This window comes from Mauremys mutica, chromosome 4, assembly GCF_020497125.1.
Source record: "Mauremys mutica isolate MM-2020 ecotype Southern chromosome 4, ASM2049712v1, whole genome shotgun sequence".
Classification (NCBI taxonomy): Eukaryota; Metazoa; Chordata; order Testudines; family Geoemydidae; genus Mauremys; species Mauremys mutica.
Genome location: NC_059075.1, coordinates 112,393,093 through 112,412,450, shown reverse-complemented (window position 1 = coordinate 112,412,450; position 19,358 = coordinate 112,393,093). Strand labels below are relative to the sequence as shown.

The window sequence follows — 19,358 nt, the reverse complement described above, 5'->3', positions numbered from 1 at the left end:
TGGGCTGGGGATTAGGGTGCAGGAGGGGTGCAGGGTGCAGGTTTTGGGATGGAGTTTGAGTGCTGGGTGCAGGCTCCGGGCTGGGGCAGGGGGTGGGTGTGCAGGAGGGGGTGAGGGGTGCAGGCTTTGGGACGGAGTTTGGGTGCAGGCTCTGGGCTGGGGGTGGGGGCATAGGAAGGGGTGAGGGGTGCAGGCTCTGGGAGGGAGTTTGGGGGTGGGAAGGGGTGTGTGGGAAGGGGGAGGTGGTACACCCTCTGGGAGGGAGTTTGGGGATAGGAGGGAGTGCAGGGGTGAGGGCAGTGGGGATGAGGATGAGGGATTCATGATGCAGGAGGGGGCTCAGGGCTGGGGCTGAGGATTAGGATGCAGAGGGATGAGGGTTGGAGCTGATGCTGAGGGGTTCATGATACAGGAGGGGGCTCAGGGCAGAGGGTTGGGGTGTGGGGTGAGGGCTGTGGGGCTGAGGATGAGGGGTTCTTGCTGCGGGGGGATGAGGGCTCTGGCTGGGGCTGAGGATCAGGGTGCAGGGGGATGAGGGCTCTGGCTGGGGCAGAGGATTAGGGTGCGGGGGGATGAGGGCTCTGGCTGGGGCTGAGGATTAGGGTGGGGGGGATGAGGGCTCTGGCTGGGGATGAGGGTTTGGGGCGTTGGAGAGGCTCTGGGCTAGGGCAGGGTAAGGGCAGCCTGCCTTGCCATTAGTGGAGGGCAGGCACTAGGACCCTGGGGCAGCAGACAGACAGCAGTTCTGCCGGGAGCTGCTCTACTCCGGCAGCACGAGCAGGCAGGGGAGAGGCACGTGCTGCTTTTTGTTAGGCAGGGACTTGGCACGGCGTGGGGGACACACGCAGGGGTCGGGGTGGCAGGCGGGGGCCAGGGCCCGATCCAGGCAGGGCCGGGGGAGCGACCCAGCTCCAAATATTGCTGGAGCAGGGCACCCGGCCTTGAATATTCCTGGAGCCCGAGCACCGCATATGTATATAACCTGCCGCCTATGCACATGTGGGTGGGCACAGAACCAGTGAGGGGATGGTAGCTTGGGTAGGGGTTTGCAGTGGGGCTGCTTAAGCCTGGGTAGCAAAGACAGACCCTTAAATGACTTCCCCAAGGTCATACAAGTAGTCTGTGATGTGAACCCAGGTTTCCAGAGTCCCAGTCAAGTGGCTTAACTGCTGGAACATCCTTCTTCTATAACTCTGACTAAGGAGAGTATACGCTGTACTAAAACAATAATCAGTTTAGCCACAAGTGGTGGACTTTCTTCTTACTGAAAAGACCAGGATCTCTTCAGTCTTTTCCCCTCCCCCCCCACCCCCCCTTGCAGGTTTGGTTTGGTTTGGTTTTGCTCTTGGCTTTTGGAGATTACATTTCACCATGTCTTTTACCTGCAATGATTATGTCACTTCTTATTTCTGCTGTGGAGTTTGTAAGCAATTTCTCATAATGGGGTTTTCAATATAGAAGGGAGAGTGGGAAAGCTAATCTGAAACTCTCTTCTCAATATGCACCCCACTTGGCAAACCTTTTGGGCATTCTTCTGTCTTGAGGATTATTTTTTGGTGGGGAGGGCTGAGTAATACATGCTTTTTTGCCTTGTTTTTTTGCATGGAGTCCTCTGCTTCTTTACATGCTGCTGGTGGTGATTTCCAATCTAACAACAATTCTGAAGCTGCTATTTGCTTCTTTCATCTTAATCCTTGTTCTACGCTTGGCAATATAACAGCACATCATTTTTACATCATTTTTCTTTCTTTTCCTCTGTCTCTTAGGTGCCTGCATCATCCAAAACTCAGCTTGTCTTCTGGTGGGAGACAGAGTCATATAAACAGGAATGTGACTTCATTCCCTTTGAAATGAGTGCAGAATGACAATGCCTTGTATTCACTGCTCTTCACCTGGGCCAAAATGTTCAAACTTAGGGACCTAAAGTGGCCTTGGCTGCACTTGGGGATAACCCTGATTCGTACATCGGTAGCCAGCACTAGTGCTGGCCCTTAACTGTAGATCTAATCAGGATAATTCTTGTAATCGGGGTAAACTCCAATAAGCTCAGCTGGTCCAAACCCCAGCTACACTGAGGCACCTTCCCCACCAGGAATGTAATCATCCCTTAACTTTGCTTTTTGGCCATTGAGTTAGCTGGCACCGTGCTGACTGGCCAGTTTAGGGCAGTGCAAGTCCCATTCAGCATCATGTCTAGCTGGCACGATGCAGAATGTGACGTGACTGACTGGTCACCGCAGACAAAGGCAAGGTTAGCATTGTGCCAGCTAACTCAATTGTTAAAGCATGTTTAAACATGATTCCATTTCCTAGTGAAAACAAGCTCTTAGGGGTTAACACCAGAACAATTGCTGGACTCTGGCTGAATACAGGCTATGGCTGAATATAGGCAAGCTCTGAAGAGTCCAGTTCCATGTTTTAGGCACTTAATTAAACATTTAGGGCTGAATTTCAATGGGATTTGGGCACCTAATTCACTTATGCTGCTCTGAAAATCCCAATCAAGGTGCTGTCAAAGCCAGGTTTGAAAATTTTAGCCATGCTGCTTTTAGTGGTTTAATCACATAAAAATTCTTCCAAATGTTCCTTTGAGCTTTTTCTAATGTTTTGGTAATAGAAAGTTACAGCAGCATGGTTTCCCACATGCTGCAATAAATGGAAGCTGGCCTGTGAGACGTGGAAATGGTTCTTTAGTGCTACATTAAGGGGAAGGACATATGTTTGTGTAAGACTAACTGCTTTGTAAATGTCTCTGAAAAAAAAAAGAATGGTAATTTTCTGATGAGCTACATCATAAACAGTCATGTAAGCAACAAGGAATGATCTCTACAGTATGTTCTTTAGCTGCCTAATGTTTAGAGATGATAGCTGAATTTAGTACTTTTGCATTAGAAGTAGATCCCCTGATCTTTACAAGGAAAGAGCATCAAAACCATGCAGTGTGACATAAGCAGCATGTACAAACTTGAGTATTAAGAATGAATTTCTGCTTTTTGGTTGGCTACAGTGCCTGTCTCTAACTGCTAGAACACCAGTCCTGTAAACAGAAGGGCAGAATGGATTGGAAATTGAGCCATACGTAGCTGCCATCAGTGTAGTATAGTTCTCACGGAGATCTTTGTCACAAAACCCACCACCCATCTGACATTTTCTGCTTAAACAAAAGCACTGATCTCGTTGTCTGTGTGATGTCTCCTGCTCTGTCTTTCTAACATTGGGGTATAAGGGTGATACCTTGATGAGCAAAGAGGGCCAGATCTTCAGCTGGGCTAAATCCATTGACTTCACTAGAACTCTGTGTGCGTGCGTGTGCGCGCGCATACACATATATAGTTATGCGGGAGAGAGGGAAGGACAATTCCTGCCCTGACCTAGCAATCCCCACAGTGCTATGCATAGCAGCCTTCGTCCTGTATTCTCAACTGCTTCCTGGTGCTTGACCAGAGGAACCAAAACACAAGCCAAAGCACAACAGCTGCTGAAGAACCTTTATTAAAGTTTAGAAACAGACAGGCCTGGAACAAAGTACTGTGTAAGCTGCTTCCATCATTCATGCAGCATCTACTAACCCCACCCTCTATTTTACACCAGTACACACAGTGCCCTTGATTACATGCTTTACTGTTATTTTGGCGGTTTCTGATCCCATCATTTACCCTTGAACCAGATTCAAAAGCTTCCTTATTTATTTGTAGGCCGCACACGGAACCCACCCCACCATGCTGTAGTTTATGGAGAGGTTTGGCTGCTGTTGTCCCCTTCACTTCTAGTCCAGAACAGGCACTTCTTCCTTCATCTCTTCAATCAGTGGTTTGGAGGCTGGGCAAATGTATTGGCCGGTCATCTGAGTGGCTTCTCTTGCATCACTCGCGGACAGGCTGTAGTAGGACAAACAACAGGGAAGTGGTCCGGGATTCCACAGGGGAAGTGGACTAGAGGATGGCGATGAGAGTGAGTTACAAAGTTAAGGAAAAAAGTAAAATGAAACACCTGCCAGTTGCCCCAAATGATCATCACCCACCTGATGGTGGCAGACTACAGCCAGAGTAGCTCCCGTTGTACTAGGCACAGTACAAACACAAAATAAGAGGCAGTTGCTGTCCCAAAATACTTACTACCTAAAAGGACAAGCTGGACAAAGGGTGGGAGAAGGGAAGTATTATCCCCATTTTACAGATGGAGGAGCTAAGGCACAGCGAGGCCATGTCTACACTGCAGGGACTATAGCGGCATAGCTACAGCATCATAGCTATGCTGCGAAAACTGTGTAGTATAGACACATCCTACTGAGACAGAAGAGGCCTTTCCTCTACTATAGGAACACCACCTCCCTAAGCGACAGTAGCTAGACTGATGGGAAGCATTCTTCTGTCAACATAGCTTCGGCCACACCGGGATTAGGTTGGCATAGCTTTGGCACTCTAGGGGTGTGGATTTTTCACACCCCTGAGATCCATCACCATGGTGACCTGACTAGGCTACATGACTTGCCCAAGATCACACAAGAAGTCTGTGTCAGAGCCAGAAACTGAGTGTAGATCTCCTGAGTCCCTGTCCAGTTCCTTAAACACAAGACCACCCTTCCCTCTCCTAAGGGGCCCAGGATGGTTGATTAAATGCCAATAAGAAAAAAAAATGAGACCACCTTTGTGGCAATGCCAGTAACTTTAAAAATTAAATAAGAATGACCTGGCTCAGAATATTTCAAATTCAGAAAAACTAAATAAAGATGGTATAGAAATTGAGTTAGAATAGTTAGACTTTTCTACAAGAAGTAGAAGATGGCTTGGTTCAGACTGTTAGATCCAGCCTCTCTACAATCAGAGAAATATTTTATTTCCCCCCATATTATTTTGTTTTAATAACTAGCTCATACAGGGTTTTTTTTTAGCCATCGATCTCAAAGATCGGTGTCAGAAGGTGAAACTGAGTGTCGTATGCGCTTAGATCTCCAAAAGCATTAGCATTAGAATTAGCCTGAAGAATTGCATAGAATTTAAGTGCATTTCTATGGTGATAGCTACATGCTGACTTGTGTTTCTGCTATGGAATTGTCCCTGACCCCTATGCAAACAACCTCTCAAAGATGCAGGCCTTCACAGGATGACACTGGCTGTAAAAATTTGTGACAGACGCAAAATAAGAGACAAAGCAACAGCAAAATATTCCAGGAGGAGATGAGCAATGATGCAGGTTCTATTTAGTTAAAAATGTGTTTAAAACTTTCTGTGGATCAGATCCTCAACTGCTATAAGTCCATGGAGGGCAGTTGAGCTATTTTGATTCATACAGCTGAGACTTGGTCCCAGCAGCTTTAGTGTTAAATGTCACTGATGATAGTAGTGAGGTACACCAAGGTTCTGTGTAAAGTTCAGGCTGTGACCTTCTGACTGCTGGCTTGTGGAAATAGTCTCATTGGGATTCATGTGAGCAGAACCCTTGATAAGTATTTGCAGGCTCAAGCCTCAACTTTGTCTAAAATGAGTGACCTATAGTACCCAGGCATGAGATGTCACCATCCAGCATGTCCAGAATCCAGTTCATTTTCTTCTCTCGTACATTGTCTTTTGAGGCTAACCATTGCCTCTATGAGAATTTAATAGCGATCCTATCACAGGATCACATTTATAACATTAGACCTAAGGAATCAGCCTCAGTTGCATTATAATTAACCCCCATTATTTCCAAACACTACAAACTTTAATTACCATCCCTTGAGTCCATTGGCACAGAACTTGTCAGCTCAGCTGTGCATTTTTTCCCTTGTGTTGAAGCTATGAGCTAACGACCCAGTTCTGCAAAGCCCATAGGGGTAGGATTTTCCAAAGTGACTTAGGGTACGTCTACACTACCTGCCGGATCAGCAGGTGGTGTTCAATGTATCGGGGATCGATTTATCGTGTCACATCCGCTAATCGATGCCCGTACTCCACCTCGGCAGGAGGAGTAAGCGCAGTCAACAGGGGCGCCGCAGCAGTTGACTCGCCGCCATGAGGACGGCCAGGTAAGTTGAACTAAGATACTTCAACTTCAGCTATACAAATAGCATAGCTGAAGTTATGTATCTTAGTTCGAACCCCCCCGCAGTGTAGACCAGTCCTTAGAGCCAGATTTCAAAGGTATTTAGGTGCCTAAAGATGTCGAGAGGCTCCCTAAGACTAACTCATAACTGAAATCAACTGGCCTTAGGCATCTAAGATGCTTTGAGAATGCCTGAAGTGCCTAGGCACCTATCTGCATCTTTAAATGCCCAAATAACATTGTAAACGTGGTCCTATGTCATGTAGTCAATAGGATTTGTGCTCCTAAATCACATAGGTGCTTTTGAAAATCCCATGCTAAACACATGCACAGCTTTGCTCATGTGAATCGTTCCATTGAAGCCAATGGAAGGAAAAGAGAAGTGTAATAAAATTAGACACGTGAGCCTGGCTAGCCTGTTGACAGAACATCAGCCTTTACCAGGGTTCAAGTCCCTGTTCAAGTAAATACTTTAGCCCAGGGGTGGCCAACCTGAGCCTGACAAGGAGCCAGAATTTACCAATGTACATTGCCAAAGAGCCACAGTAACACGTCAGCAGCCCCCCATCAGCTCCCCCCAACAGCCCCTCCTGCCCGCCATCAGTCCTGCTAATCAATGCCTCCCCGTGCCTCCCACCTGCCACAATCAGCTGTTTCACGGTGCGTAGGAGGCCCTGGGGGGCGGGAGAACGGGGGGGAGGGCATGGCAGGCTCAGGGGAAGGAGCAGGGGTCTTGGGGGAAGGGGTGGAGTGGGGGGTCCTGGGGCAGAGCAGGGGGTTGAGCAGTGAGCACCCCACAGCACAAGGGAAAGTTGGTGTCTGTAGCTCCAGCCCTGGAGTCAGCGTCTATGCAAGGAGCCACGTATTAACCTCTGAAGAGCTGCATGCGGCTCGGGAGCCCCTCAGGTGCTATGATAATGAAGGCCATAGAAGTACCACGATCAGTCTAGGTTATTCTTGCTGATCGAGTAGAAACATATCGTACATACCTATCATTCAGAAAGCTCTGGTATAACCACATGAAGCAAAAGTCATCGTAAGAGCTGCCGGTCTCATGTGTCCTGGGTATATCTGTGTGGATTAATCCTTCAGAGCCGTCCACCCCATCACTGATTTGGAGAAGAGGGGGGAAGAATACTGTTAATGTCACCCATGCCACCTGCTTGTGGGGAATGCTTTTCAAGCAAAAGCTGAGCTGCTGTGAACAAGAGGTTGTGATCTGACATCTTGAGGAATGCCAGTTCCTGAAGGTTACACTGATTCCCCTGTATCTTAATATACAGTGACAGCTTGTTTCCTTCTGTTTCCAAAGGATGTCATGATATATGGCACTCTAGTGTTTCTGAAACCAGAGAAGTGTAGTAAAGAAAACAGCTACAACAACTGAAACAAACAAAACAAGTTCCCGTACAGCTTGAGTCCCAGTTTTGGCTCCCTTATTTAGCAAGGACTGCACGCCGCCTGGAACGCTACATAGCACACAGAGACATTTAGTGGCTGAATAATATACTGCAAGTAAGCATGGCATTACGGGAGCTATCCTATCTCCATTATCTTCACAGGTTAGCACCAGTTGCCTTCCCACCTCTTGCTAGGCTGCAGTTGTGACACTTCCCTGCCTGATTATTGATGGGACGTGCTGCAGCTGGGTGTGAAGGCCTATTGCAGTGGTGACATAGGTGAAGTGAAGGCACATGTGGAAGGTACATATACACCTCTACCCCGATATAACATGACCTGATATAAAACAAATTCGGATATAACACGGTAAAGCAGCGCTGGGGGGGGTGTAAGATTTTTTTGAGGACAGTGTTATATCGAGGTAGAGGTGTAATTGAAAAAATTTATTAATTTTCTAGGGCAAAAAGTTTTGGGCCTTTAAATAACTTGCTGCTGCTATTCTGGGAGTTCAATTCTGTTCTGGGGAGAGGAAGCCAATACAACACAGACAAACAGCAATGCCGGTAGATGCTTCCTCTCAAACAGAAATCCACTTTGCTGATCCTCTGAATAGGGGCAAATTGTGCTCTCATCTCCTTCCTGGCTGCTGATGGCAGGATATGTACTAGCCAGCTGGGGTAGGGGGCTGGATATGCTCAACAATGAAGCCGGCATTCCTCCCAGTGCATTCTTGTGTAGTGTGGAAGGATTCTGCCTCGTTTGTAGTGTTGAAGCAAGAGGAATGATTTTTCCTTCTATGACCATCTTCTCTGCACACTAGCAGAGGACAGGCTATAGTTAGATAGCTGAATCCTCCTGTGCTAATGATTGTATTGTACAAAATATCAGGTCTACTTCGGGTACGTATAGGTGCACTGTAGGGGTCAAAGAACCAGACAGAGTCTCTAGCTACACCTCAGCTGGGGAACAGAAGTGGCAGCAGAGAGAGGCTGTTAGAGTTGGCTTTGGGTGGCTTATCTGTCCCCTAATATACGGGATATGTTTACATAAATATGAAATTGGAGACATGGAAGTAAAATCCAGGATTATCATAACCTCATCTGACACAACAGGAACGATAAGGCAGGGAAACAGTGGCCTCAATCTTGCAACATCTCTTTATAAACTGACCTTCTAATCCATTGTAGATGTTAGCTCTGGAGAAAGATGCACAGTATCCTTACATGACTAGAGCTACTATATGGGTTAATGGTCACAAACAGGGATGAGCAGGGGAGAAGAGATGGGGAAATAGTGATGCCCCAAGAAAAGAACACCAAAGGATGGCTTGCTATGTCCCTCAGTAGCCCTGCCAGTGAGAGTTCCTTTCCCTTCCCTTGACCAGGTATGGTCCATGGGGATTACTTAGTGAAGAGACCAAACCTGAGGCTTTGGAGTATCAAAAAGGTACAGCAAAGTAAGGAAATAATACTACGTTTTCCCCTTACCTTCCTCTGAGATTCTGTACGTGGTGCAGGAAAGCCTTTAGTTTAGTGAGCTTCTCTTTGGAGCCCATGTCATTTTCAGCATGATCAATAAAGCCAGAGTCTTCCCCCTGCCCCTCTGGTCCAGATGATTCAGGGACACTACTACACAAGAGTACAAATATACAATGCCAAGGCTTATTCTTCAATCTGCACATGACTTACCTACTTAGTTCTTGCAATATTCCTCCTTCACTTGCTGTCCTACCAGTTCTTAAAGACAATGATCCTCAGCTGGTGTATATTGGCAGAGCTCCACTGAAGTCAGATTTGTATCAGCTGAGGTGCTGACTTTTATGTGAAAATGGCTACATAGAAATATAGGGTTGGAAGGGCCCTCAAGTGGTCATCTAGTCCCACTCATACCCTCCCCACACTGAGGCAGGAGATGGATTGTATTGTACTAAAGCGTCTAGAGGCCTGACTTAGATTGAGGCCCATTGCACTAGGTATTGCATGGACACACATGACCTGACTGACTTCAGGGGAGCTCGGTAGCTCAACACCTCGGCTGAAAGAAAAAGACAGTCCCTGCCCTCTGTAGCTGAAAATTGATATAAAAGGCAAGACTTGACATGGAAAGGGCATTGGACGGGTACTTGGGAGATCTCTGTTCTGTTCCCAGCTGTGCTACAGACCTACTATGTGACCTTGGGCAAGTCATTTCACCTCTGTTTGCCCACCCACCCTGTGTCTGCCTGGTTTATTTAGACTGTAAGCTGTTCCGGACAAACTCTCTCTCTGTGACTGCAGATGCATCTTATGATGAGATGTGTTGGGCAACCTTAATAGGTGGTGCTACCAGCTTTGCCTGTAATAACACACAAGTGGATGGGGTCATGTTGCAGAGGGGTGTTTACATGCTTGTGACTGTACATCAGACACAGGCAGTCAGGGGAGGCTCAGCAGTAGTAGTGAGTGGGCGGGGAACAATACAGAGCTAGATCTGGTGTCTGAAGCTTTCAGAAGTCCGGGAAGTACACACTGCTCTCTCTCCCTGGAGGATGGGCACCTGTCACTCTGCATTCTGCATGCCTGTTTTCTAGCTGTAAGCTGACGCCTGTGACAGGTTGAATTGCCAATAGGTCACTTTCCTTTCCCAGTATATGTATTTGTTACCTGCGCTTGTAGCCCACCAGAGACTTGATTAGTTTCTGAACCTGAGCGTTTCCTCTCATCTTGCTGAGTTCGCTGGTGAACATGCCATCAGAGTGCCTCTGGTACCTGCGCTTCCGGAAAGAGAGAAAATAAATGTGCCTGCTCTGAGGTTGCTCTCTCTCTTCTAAGGGACTTGGATTGCATCTGTAATTGCTGCACAGCTGGGCCTTTCCTGCTCAGATAGGCTCCTGCTCCCAACACTGTGTATTGGGATTGACTCACAGGATCAGAACTTAAAGGAGAGACAAGTTGCCTCTCTTGTGTGTATTAATTATGCACTGACATAGGAAACTGAAAATGAACAGTTCTAGACTGGCATACGGCTTACTCTAGACAACATATGATCAAATCAGCTGTTTGTATTTAGAAAGGATGATCAATTTTTTTAAAAATAAGGGTGCTGTTCCCCTCCTCACCTCCGCCCCCCACAAAAACATCATCTAGTTGCATAAAAACAATGAGAAGTCTGGTGGCACCTTAAAAACTAACAAATTACCCACAAAAGCTTATGCCAAAATAAATTTGTTAGTCTTTAAGGTGCCACCGGACTCCTCATTGTTTCTGTGGATACAAACTAACACAGCTACCCCTCTGATATCTAGCAAAAAGAACAGGAGTACTGGTGGCACCTTAGAGACGAACACATTTACGTGAGCATAAACTTTTGTGGGCTAAAGCCCACTTATCTAGTTGCATGAATTTTGAGGGAGTTAAATGGTGTGTCATGTCCCCTGTTCCTTAACGATCACTTTGAAATGTTGGCATCTGTATAAAGTTACAAACCTTGGGCTAGATTGTCACTTTACCACCTGCCCTGGATAAGTGGCAATGCGCAGCTGTGTGGCCCAGGAGCATACCAGGGAGGGAATTGCGACTCTCAGACTTGCTCCACGGAGGAAGCAGCCTGCTACCGGACTACACCATTAGAGCAGTTCCCTTCCCCCTTCACACCAGCTCAGCTCAGCCTATGGGGGTTCAGAGCCAAGGCTGCACCCACTCCCTGCTCCTTCCCACCCCTCTCCTGCTCTGGAAGGGGAGGACTGGCCCTGCAGAAGCTGCTCTCCCACCGGTGCTGTGACCGGAAATGTGGGTGTCCCATGCAGGGGAGTAAGGGAGCACCATACCTTATTATGTGTACTGCAGTGGTGTCTAGGAGCCCTAGTCATGGACCGAAACCCCATTGTGCTAGGCACTGCCCAGACAGAGCAAAAATAAAAAGGTCCCTGCCCCAAGGGACATACGGGTAAGAAACCCTTCTAAGCGATAACCTTTTCCCCCCCAGGTGTGCAGCCACATTGGGTGAGTGATGATTTAGCCCCTTAGTCTTACATGCGATGAAGAGGAGAAGGCAGCAGACTGTCTCTGCTTTTTCCCTTGTTACCTCAGGCTTGGAACTGTAAGTGTACAGCGACACACCATGCCTTCGTTGGCATAGACATCCAAGGGGAAAGGGGAAGTCCTTATTCCAGCCTTCCTCAGGCAAAACTCCTTCCCAGTGCGTTCAGAGGGAGCTACGCCCGAGTGGGCCCTGCAGGGCTGACGAATGAGCTCTCTAGAGTCAGACCTGGTTGTATGCAAGGCAGGGTCTGTCCCTGAAGCATTAGGGCTGGATTCTGCCCCATGCTGGCTCCCCCTTGGGCTGCTCTGGCTACCAAAGATTTCACCTACAGAATTTGAAGCTGCCCTGAAGCAGCAGTTGGGGATTCCCGTGTGGAAGGTAATCACCTGTGGCTTAGCTGGCTTTATGCCACTCGCTCCTAGCCCCGCTCCTGTTGGAAGTAATGGGCCATTAAGAGCCCCTTGTGGGGGCCATTCCAGTGTGTTAGAGCAGCCCCGAGACGGCTTTAGCTTTTGCAGCAGCTGAGCTGGCTTCTGGGTGCCGTCGGGATGGAGGGTTCAGGAACCCAAGGTGCACCTGAGGATCTGGCTCCAGGGAAGGCCAGGCAGCTTGCTTGCTAGTATTTAACTGGCTTGCTCTCTAGACCAAGCTATAGTCTCTTTTTTTAAGGCTCATCCTGATCTTTTTACACTTTGGAGTTCAGAGGTCACAACAGAACGAAGCAGGGAAGAACCAGTGTTTTTTACCTTTGATTGAGGCCCACGAGAGATTTGACTAACTTCTGCACATAGGCATTTTCATTCATCTTGCTGAGTTCACTGTTAAATACCCCGTCGGCATGTCTCCGAGCCCTGGGAGTTTAGAACAGAAAACCAAAATGGGCGCAATGCCATGCTTTGGATGGGGTGGGTGTTTAAAACCATCCCTTTGGGAGAGGGGGGAAGCTGGGAGGCAGGACCATAGCTAGTCATTAATAGAAATCATAATTACCTTGGCCCACAATGGGAAATGGGAGCGTTCCAAGTAGGGGTGGGGGAAGGAGGGTGAAAAGGCAAAGGTTCAAAACATAAAAGGAGCAAATATTTAGAGATTTAAGCTAATCAGAAAGTTAAAATGTCTTATGTTCCTTTCTAGCTAGATTTAGAAGAGCCGGCCCATCACCACGTGTGATGGAATACACCCTGTGTTCACACCCTACACACTGGTGTAGTAATCGTTCTACAAAGTATGCCTTGTGAGGTATCATTTGAAAACTCATAATCTGCTGGTCAGTTGTCCTGGTAAAATGAGTGTGGCAACATTGTGTGTGAAGTTATAAGTCCCCCTGTATGATGTTATTAACACATGTTCCAAACCCCACAGCACTGCCCAGGCAGAAGTCAGGTCTGTCCTAAACCAAGGAATGTGTGCTTGCCTGAATTTCCATTTAAGCAGTAAACAGAGCCATCAAGCAGGGTGGGAAAACAAAGGAAGTTGAAACAGGTGATTTAAAAACCAACAGGGAATATCCTTCCACACAGACTGTTTGTGGTCTTGGTCACAGCTGGGAATGTTTTTCCCAGGGGGACTGAAATTATAAAAAGGAGGGACAAACACCCCCAAGGCTTCCTGTGTGATGGTGGGTGAGTCGCGTAGCCTTTCTGTGCTGTAGTTCCCCATCTGTAAAATGGGGAAGGTACTGTCCTATCTCCACAGGGGTGCTGCGTGGAGAAATACAACAAAGACTCTGAGGTGGTAGGGTAATAGGGTACGTATAAGTACCTGAGAGCAGGGGTGCTGGAACAGTTTGTATAGTGGAGGTGCTGAGAGCCACTGAACCAAACTGTAAGCCCTGTATATAATGGAAACCTCTTCAAGTCAGGGGGTGCTGCCGCACCCCTTCACCCCGCACTCCTAGTTCCAGCACCTATGCCTGAAAGAGATGGGATTCTCAAGATTGGGCCACTAGAGTGTCTCTTTGGGGCAAGGATCTGTACAGGTCTACTGAAATATCTGGCATGCTTTGGCATTACGTAAATCAGGTAATGATACTTGATGTAGCAAAGAACTTCTTCAAAACAAAAAACACACCTCACTTAAATGGATGTTTCACTGTAAAGAAATGTCCAGTGTGCACATACTATCACCCCTCAGGGGCTGTAGGGTCAGACCCTCAGGGGCTCTACTTCAGTGGAGTCACACTGATTTACCCTGGCCGAGAGACTGGTACTACCCATGTTTTGTCAGCAGTTGGTTGGACTAAACTAAACTAATCTATACAAAGGCACTCTTAGCGTGGAATAAGAGTATGCACACAGGGAGCGAGCGCAGAGCAGCTACTGTGCTTTAAATTAATACCCTAGCTATTTTCTACTAATTTCCCCATGAATTCGCTATGTAGACAAGCCCTAATTTAGTTACACTGATGCAAACTTGTGTGTAGGCACTTAAATTGGTTGAAGAGAGAGTGGGTCATTTCAGTTAAACTTATTCTGTTCTGACTGCCAAAATAAGAGTGTCCACACAAAAACCTGCACTGGTTTAACCAAATCAGTTAAAAAAACCAAACAGTTGCAACTTCTGTATGTAGACAAGACCGTAGTTTTCTAGCTGCTGGTGCCTTAGAACAGAAAGTCATGGAAAGAAGAAGAGAAATGGAGTCTCAAAAGGATTCTTACCTCTCCAGAGCAGGAAGCGTTGCTGAGAGCTGAGACAGGACAACCACAGAAATAACTAGCTTCCAGAGTCCAGTCAGCAGGGAGGCCATGATGTCTCCTGAAATGAAGCACTAGGTTTTGTGAGCAGTAAAATGAATGACCCTGTTATTTGTTTGGAACAATTTACTGGTTGCACAGCACCAGATATTGCTGTATTGCTATGCTAATAACACCATTGTAATGACATAAGGTAGTTCTTGCCAACAGAGAGAGCACTCTGGGAAACGTAAAAGATGAGCAGACCCAAATAATTTGCCCAGCCAGTAAATTACAAGCTGTTTGTATTCTATATGCCCCAGTGAAACCACAGTTTGGATGTTTTAATGTTGGGATTCAGCACAATATAGAATGACTAGACTGGTAATGCATCTGGGTCATAACACAATGGAGCAAATCCCACTCTGTTGTAACTGAATCTAAGTCAAAACTCCATGGATGAATTGGGCCATATAGTTAGAAATGGGAGGATTAAAAAAAAATTCACCACCACTGAACACATTCAGCTGTCAAAATACCTATAGGAAATCCAAGTCTAATATTTCAAACTGGCAGGCAAAAAAGTATATGCAACACTATAATTCATCCGCACAAGCTGGGGGCTTGCCAGTGCTCATAGCCATGTGCAAGCATCCACTTGACACAAGAAAGGGGTGAATAGCCAGTGTCAGCATCTGCACCTTCAAGGAAAATCTTCAGGCAGATGTTTATACATGTATTGTTTAATTTTTTAAAAAACCCTGAAAGATGATCACCTGCAGTTGGAGCATGAGATGTTTTATGGACATTGGGGTGTAGCCAAAGCATAAATAAGGACAAAATCCCTCAGAGAAGGCAAGATCACAGGAAAGCCATGGGAAGAGAAGCATGTTCTACTCCATGCTGATGGAATGGAGAAGGAGGAAGTGGGCAGTGACAGCCTGCAGTGAGTGCTTAATACATGAGAGGTTCCTTTCAGTGAGCTCTGTGTAAGCTGGCTAGATATGTACTGGCCTCCCTGTTCCCCAGAATCCCACAGAAAGAATACCTCAGCTTCACTAAATTCTAGTTAGAAGGATCACCTCTTAACCAGCTGATACCCAAACAGCTCCTTTCCGAAGCCCATGCCATCAGCACAAATTCCTTTAGCTTACTGCACATCTCATGGATGGGATTGTGTCTCTCATATATAAGCAGTGTATGCTTATTTTCTGCAGCCTGCTTCTCCAGCTGTCACCATCCTGAGCTGTACTTTTTATGCACTGCAGGTGATTTCACAACTTTATTGAACTTACACATTTACGAATGGTGACATGTGTTCTCATAAGCCAGTAGATGGCACACTTTCTATTAATTATATCCATATCTCACCGTTATGTGGGTCTTTCACATAGAACCCATGAAACGTTCCCCAGTCTCTTTCTCTACCTTGTTATAAGAGTTTACAAAAAAGGAAGCAGACACATGCACTAATCTAGACTTTACATTGCTCATCAACGGTGTTTAGAAAGGAAGGATGGTCAAGTGGTTAGGGCTTGGGAAACCTGGAGTCTAGTCCCTGCTCCATCACTGATTTCTTGTTGTGAACCTGGCAAATTACTTTGCCTCTCTGTACCGCTGTTCTTATCTGTAAAATGAAAATAATACTTCTCTACCTCACAGAGGTGAGCTGAGGAAAAATAAAGATTGTGATGTGCTCAGGTACTGTGGTGCCATATAAGTCCTTTGGATAGATAAATTAAACCACTATCCAGATCAAAGATATCATGGTTTTCTGCTTGCAAAGAAATAGATCCTAAATTTCAAAACAACACACATCATTTTCTCCCAAATGTCTTGGGTTCAAAACCCTCAGTACATATCTGTGTGTGTGAGAGCTAACAGCAGAATACTTCTGCAGAATTCAGGGTCCTCATGCTTGGATGCTCATATCAGAATCTGAGCAGATAGTATGAAAGATATTACTTAAGGTAGCATCCAGTTTGGAGATGCTAGGAGAGCTGTGAGGAGGACAGAAGTTCTGTTTCACAAAGGATTTTGAAATTTGGCTTTGTTCCGAATCAGAATGAAAACCAAACTTTTTTTAAATTGTTTCTGAAGGAAATTGCTAATACAAAATTTTAAAAAATTCAAACCAAAAAGTCCCTTCAAAACAAAAAAATCAAAATGTATTGTTCTGAAAATGTCAAAATGGGACATTGTTGGAACTTTTGCCCCATTTTTCTTCTGAAACAAAATTCCAGCGAAATCAACCTAGTTTTCAATTTCGACAGAACCATGTATTCTGACAGAATATGGTTCCCCTGCAATTCCTCTGAGGAGTTTACTATCCAAGGAGAGAGAAGTAGAGAGAACCAAATGGAACAGGAACAATGGACAATTTGCATGCAACATATATGCAAACTAACTAGATTCACCGTAAGCAACACAGCATGTGCAGAGGGAAGGGGCCTTGCAAATGAGTTCTGGGAGTTTGTACTTTGCACAGGCAGCCCCATGGAAGAAGGCACAGAGATGACTGGTGAGAAGTTGACAAACAAGGATCAGATGTCATTAGCCTCTTTGCCTCTTCGCATGCAGACAAACCTTGCTATTGGTCAGAAAATTATTCAGCCCTCTCTAAACCCCTGATTTTTGGAATTGACTCACTACCTTGCTCTTGCTCTGCCACGTGAAGAATTTTCATTTACCTAACATTCATTTTTAACAGCTGACCCATTATTCTCTTACTATAACCAGGGGGAATAAAAATCATGAGCTAGGGCCACTGGATAACCATATTCTACAGTGCAAAGAAAGAGAAAACACTGAAATTCATGAGAAATGTGCCGCTCTGTCTAGTTCACCTCCCATTCAGCACCATTAACAATTTTCAGCATAGATTTTCAATACTTACTGTGCTATGTTCACGCAGGGCTTCTTCACTCTCTCACACCCGCGATATGCCACTAATCCATCGTTGCCTGCATCCCCTATAAATATTCAGCCCTTATCAGGTGCACTAAATTAGGTAAAGATGGAAATGAGGTAACATTTATTAATGGCATTGATATCCTGGCAGAAATGTATTTTTAATTGCAGTGTAAACCCAAGCAGGTAGGTACAGCGGTTTGATTGACCATTTTGCCAGTGTATGTTGGTTCCTGTTTCGGGCATATAATAAAACTAATTTGTCAGACAAACATCCCTGGACTGATACTGATGATATCAGTAATGACTAATTGGTTTTGAATGTCACCAGCATGACCTCTCCTAGCTTTAACCACCTGCTTGATGGGACTTTAATACAGTTTCCCCCCTTTTTGTTAGAGTTTTGTTTGCAAATAGCCGAGAGAGAGTGTGTGTGTGTGTGTACATACAAGGAACGCTCTTGATATGTGGACATATATTAGAATAATTTGCATGAAGTAATTGTCGAGATTCAGTATCTGCACAGTGGGTGAGGTTCTGGAACACCCTCCCAGTAGGAGTTGTGGAGGCAAACAACGTAACTGAGAGCCGGAAAAATGTATGAGTGCAGTTGCCTGATGGAGTTGCTTGTGATGGTGGGGAGCCGGGCTGGGACTCATTTACGTTCCTAAAGCTCATGCTTCAAAGTTTCAACTGGCCACCAGCAGGGGTCAGGAAGAGATTCCCCGCCCGCCCCCGCCCCCTCTTATCCCCCAAATGTTTTCTGTGAGGGATTTTTATGTCCTTCCTCTGAAGCATCAGGGATGGCCACAGCTGTAAGTGGGATATTGATGGGGTTGGCTGGGGCTCTGGGGTGGCAGTGAGGTGATGGGCTGGCTGGTCCCTGCTCACATGTGCAGGGTCTAACTGATGGCCATAGGTGGGGCTGGGAAAGAGCCCCCAGATCAGCTTGGCATTGAGCGTGGGGGGGCGGGGGGGGTTCATCGTTCTCTGCAGCATGTGGGTGGTTCACTTGTCAGCATTATCTGAGTATATCTCACTCATTGCCCTGCCATTGTAGGGGCCTTGGGCACTGGTGCACCTCGATCCCTCCTATTCTCTGCCTCTATCACATTATAGTCTAATCTCCTGTGGGCTATAATACTTGGGTCTAATTTCAGTTGCTGGGTTTAGTGTGCAGGAGCTGGGTAGTGTTGGTGACCTGTGATACACAGGGGAGGTTGGACTAGATGATCTAATGGTCTCTTCCAGTCTTAAACTCTGACTCATTTGAGGGCAAACCTTGACTGGTCTTAAGTAGGAATAACCCTGGCTTTGGAGTAACAAGGCTGTTGCCGCTGAGACTGGAGTTGCCTGGACAGACCTGGGACGTTTCAATTCCTGGAATAGCAGAGTTTACTGCAGCTCAGCAGTGGGCTGCCTAGTTAGAATTGTGCGGGGATTGGGCATGGGCCTAATCAAAATACACTGACGTCAATGGAAAGACTCCCATTGACTTCTGTGCCCTTTGGATCAGGCTAGGTTCAGTCAATGTTCTTAAAGGGCTGGAAAGAGAGAGAAAATAGAATTATGCCCTTTCTTTGCATCTTCATGACATTTTAGGTAGCTTGAAAGTATTTTTCATTCAAAAAAACAAATCTCCTTGTCCTCTACCATAGAAGTTTGAGGAATATTAAGTCTTGTCTTCCCTGTTTTTTTTCCTGGAGGATTCTTTGGAGGAGTAGAGGATTGGAGCTTTCTCAGCTCTCAGTTGAAGAGATGGCAAGGACCTGAATTTTCACTAAGAGATCTTTTATCCTGACTGTTTGGCACACATTAGAGTTAAATGAGGGTTAACAAAAACAAACAGATAACAGAGTTGTAAATAATCTGATAGCGGGCCAGAATGTGACTCTAAGGCACAGCCTTGAACAGGGAATAGGGTGTAAATTTCACCACCCTCGGAGGAGCCCTTGGAGGCATTTTGACACCCTTCTGAGGCACAGGAGCTGAATCATGGATGTACAAACCAAGAAGAAAAAAGCTTTCTGGCTTCTTTTAACATCAGAGGTAGCTAAAAAGGACCCAAGCAATTTTCTCCTTTTCCAGGGCTCCTTTAATAGTCCTGAATGTCACACCACCATTGATGGAGTTCGATTAGTGTTTTGCAAAGCCCTTTGAAGCACTCAGATGAAAGGCACAAGGAAAAGATTCATCATGATGATTAATTAAATGGCCCCATGATGGCAGCAGAGGGTGAGTAATAGGAGAGAGCTTTTGGATGCTTGAAGAGTGACTGCCTCAGAACTGGGGTAACTGGACTCACCTACCTTCCTACTAAAAATACATTTTCCC

At 46.1% G+C, this 19,358-nt stretch overlaps 1 protein-coding gene across 1 annotated transcript; it reads right to left on the bottom strand.

Moving 5' to 3' along the window:
- Positions 1-3,605: 3,605 nt before the first annotated feature.
- On the bottom strand, positions 3,606-14,188 carry SCT (secretin). Its single transcript, XM_045012438.1, has 6 exons — positions 14,100-14,188; positions 12,189-12,293; positions 10,065-10,169; positions 8,910-9,050; positions 7,011-7,130; positions 3,606-3,878 (listed from the first exon to the last, which is right to left on the bottom strand). The coding sequence occupies exons 1-6, from the start codon at positions 14,186-14,188 to the stop codon at positions 3,767-3,769; spliced, it is 672 nt and encodes a 223-aa protein (XP_044868373.1). The 3' UTR covers positions 3,606-3,766.
- Between the last annotated feature and the right edge of the window lie 5,170 nt (positions 14,189-19,358).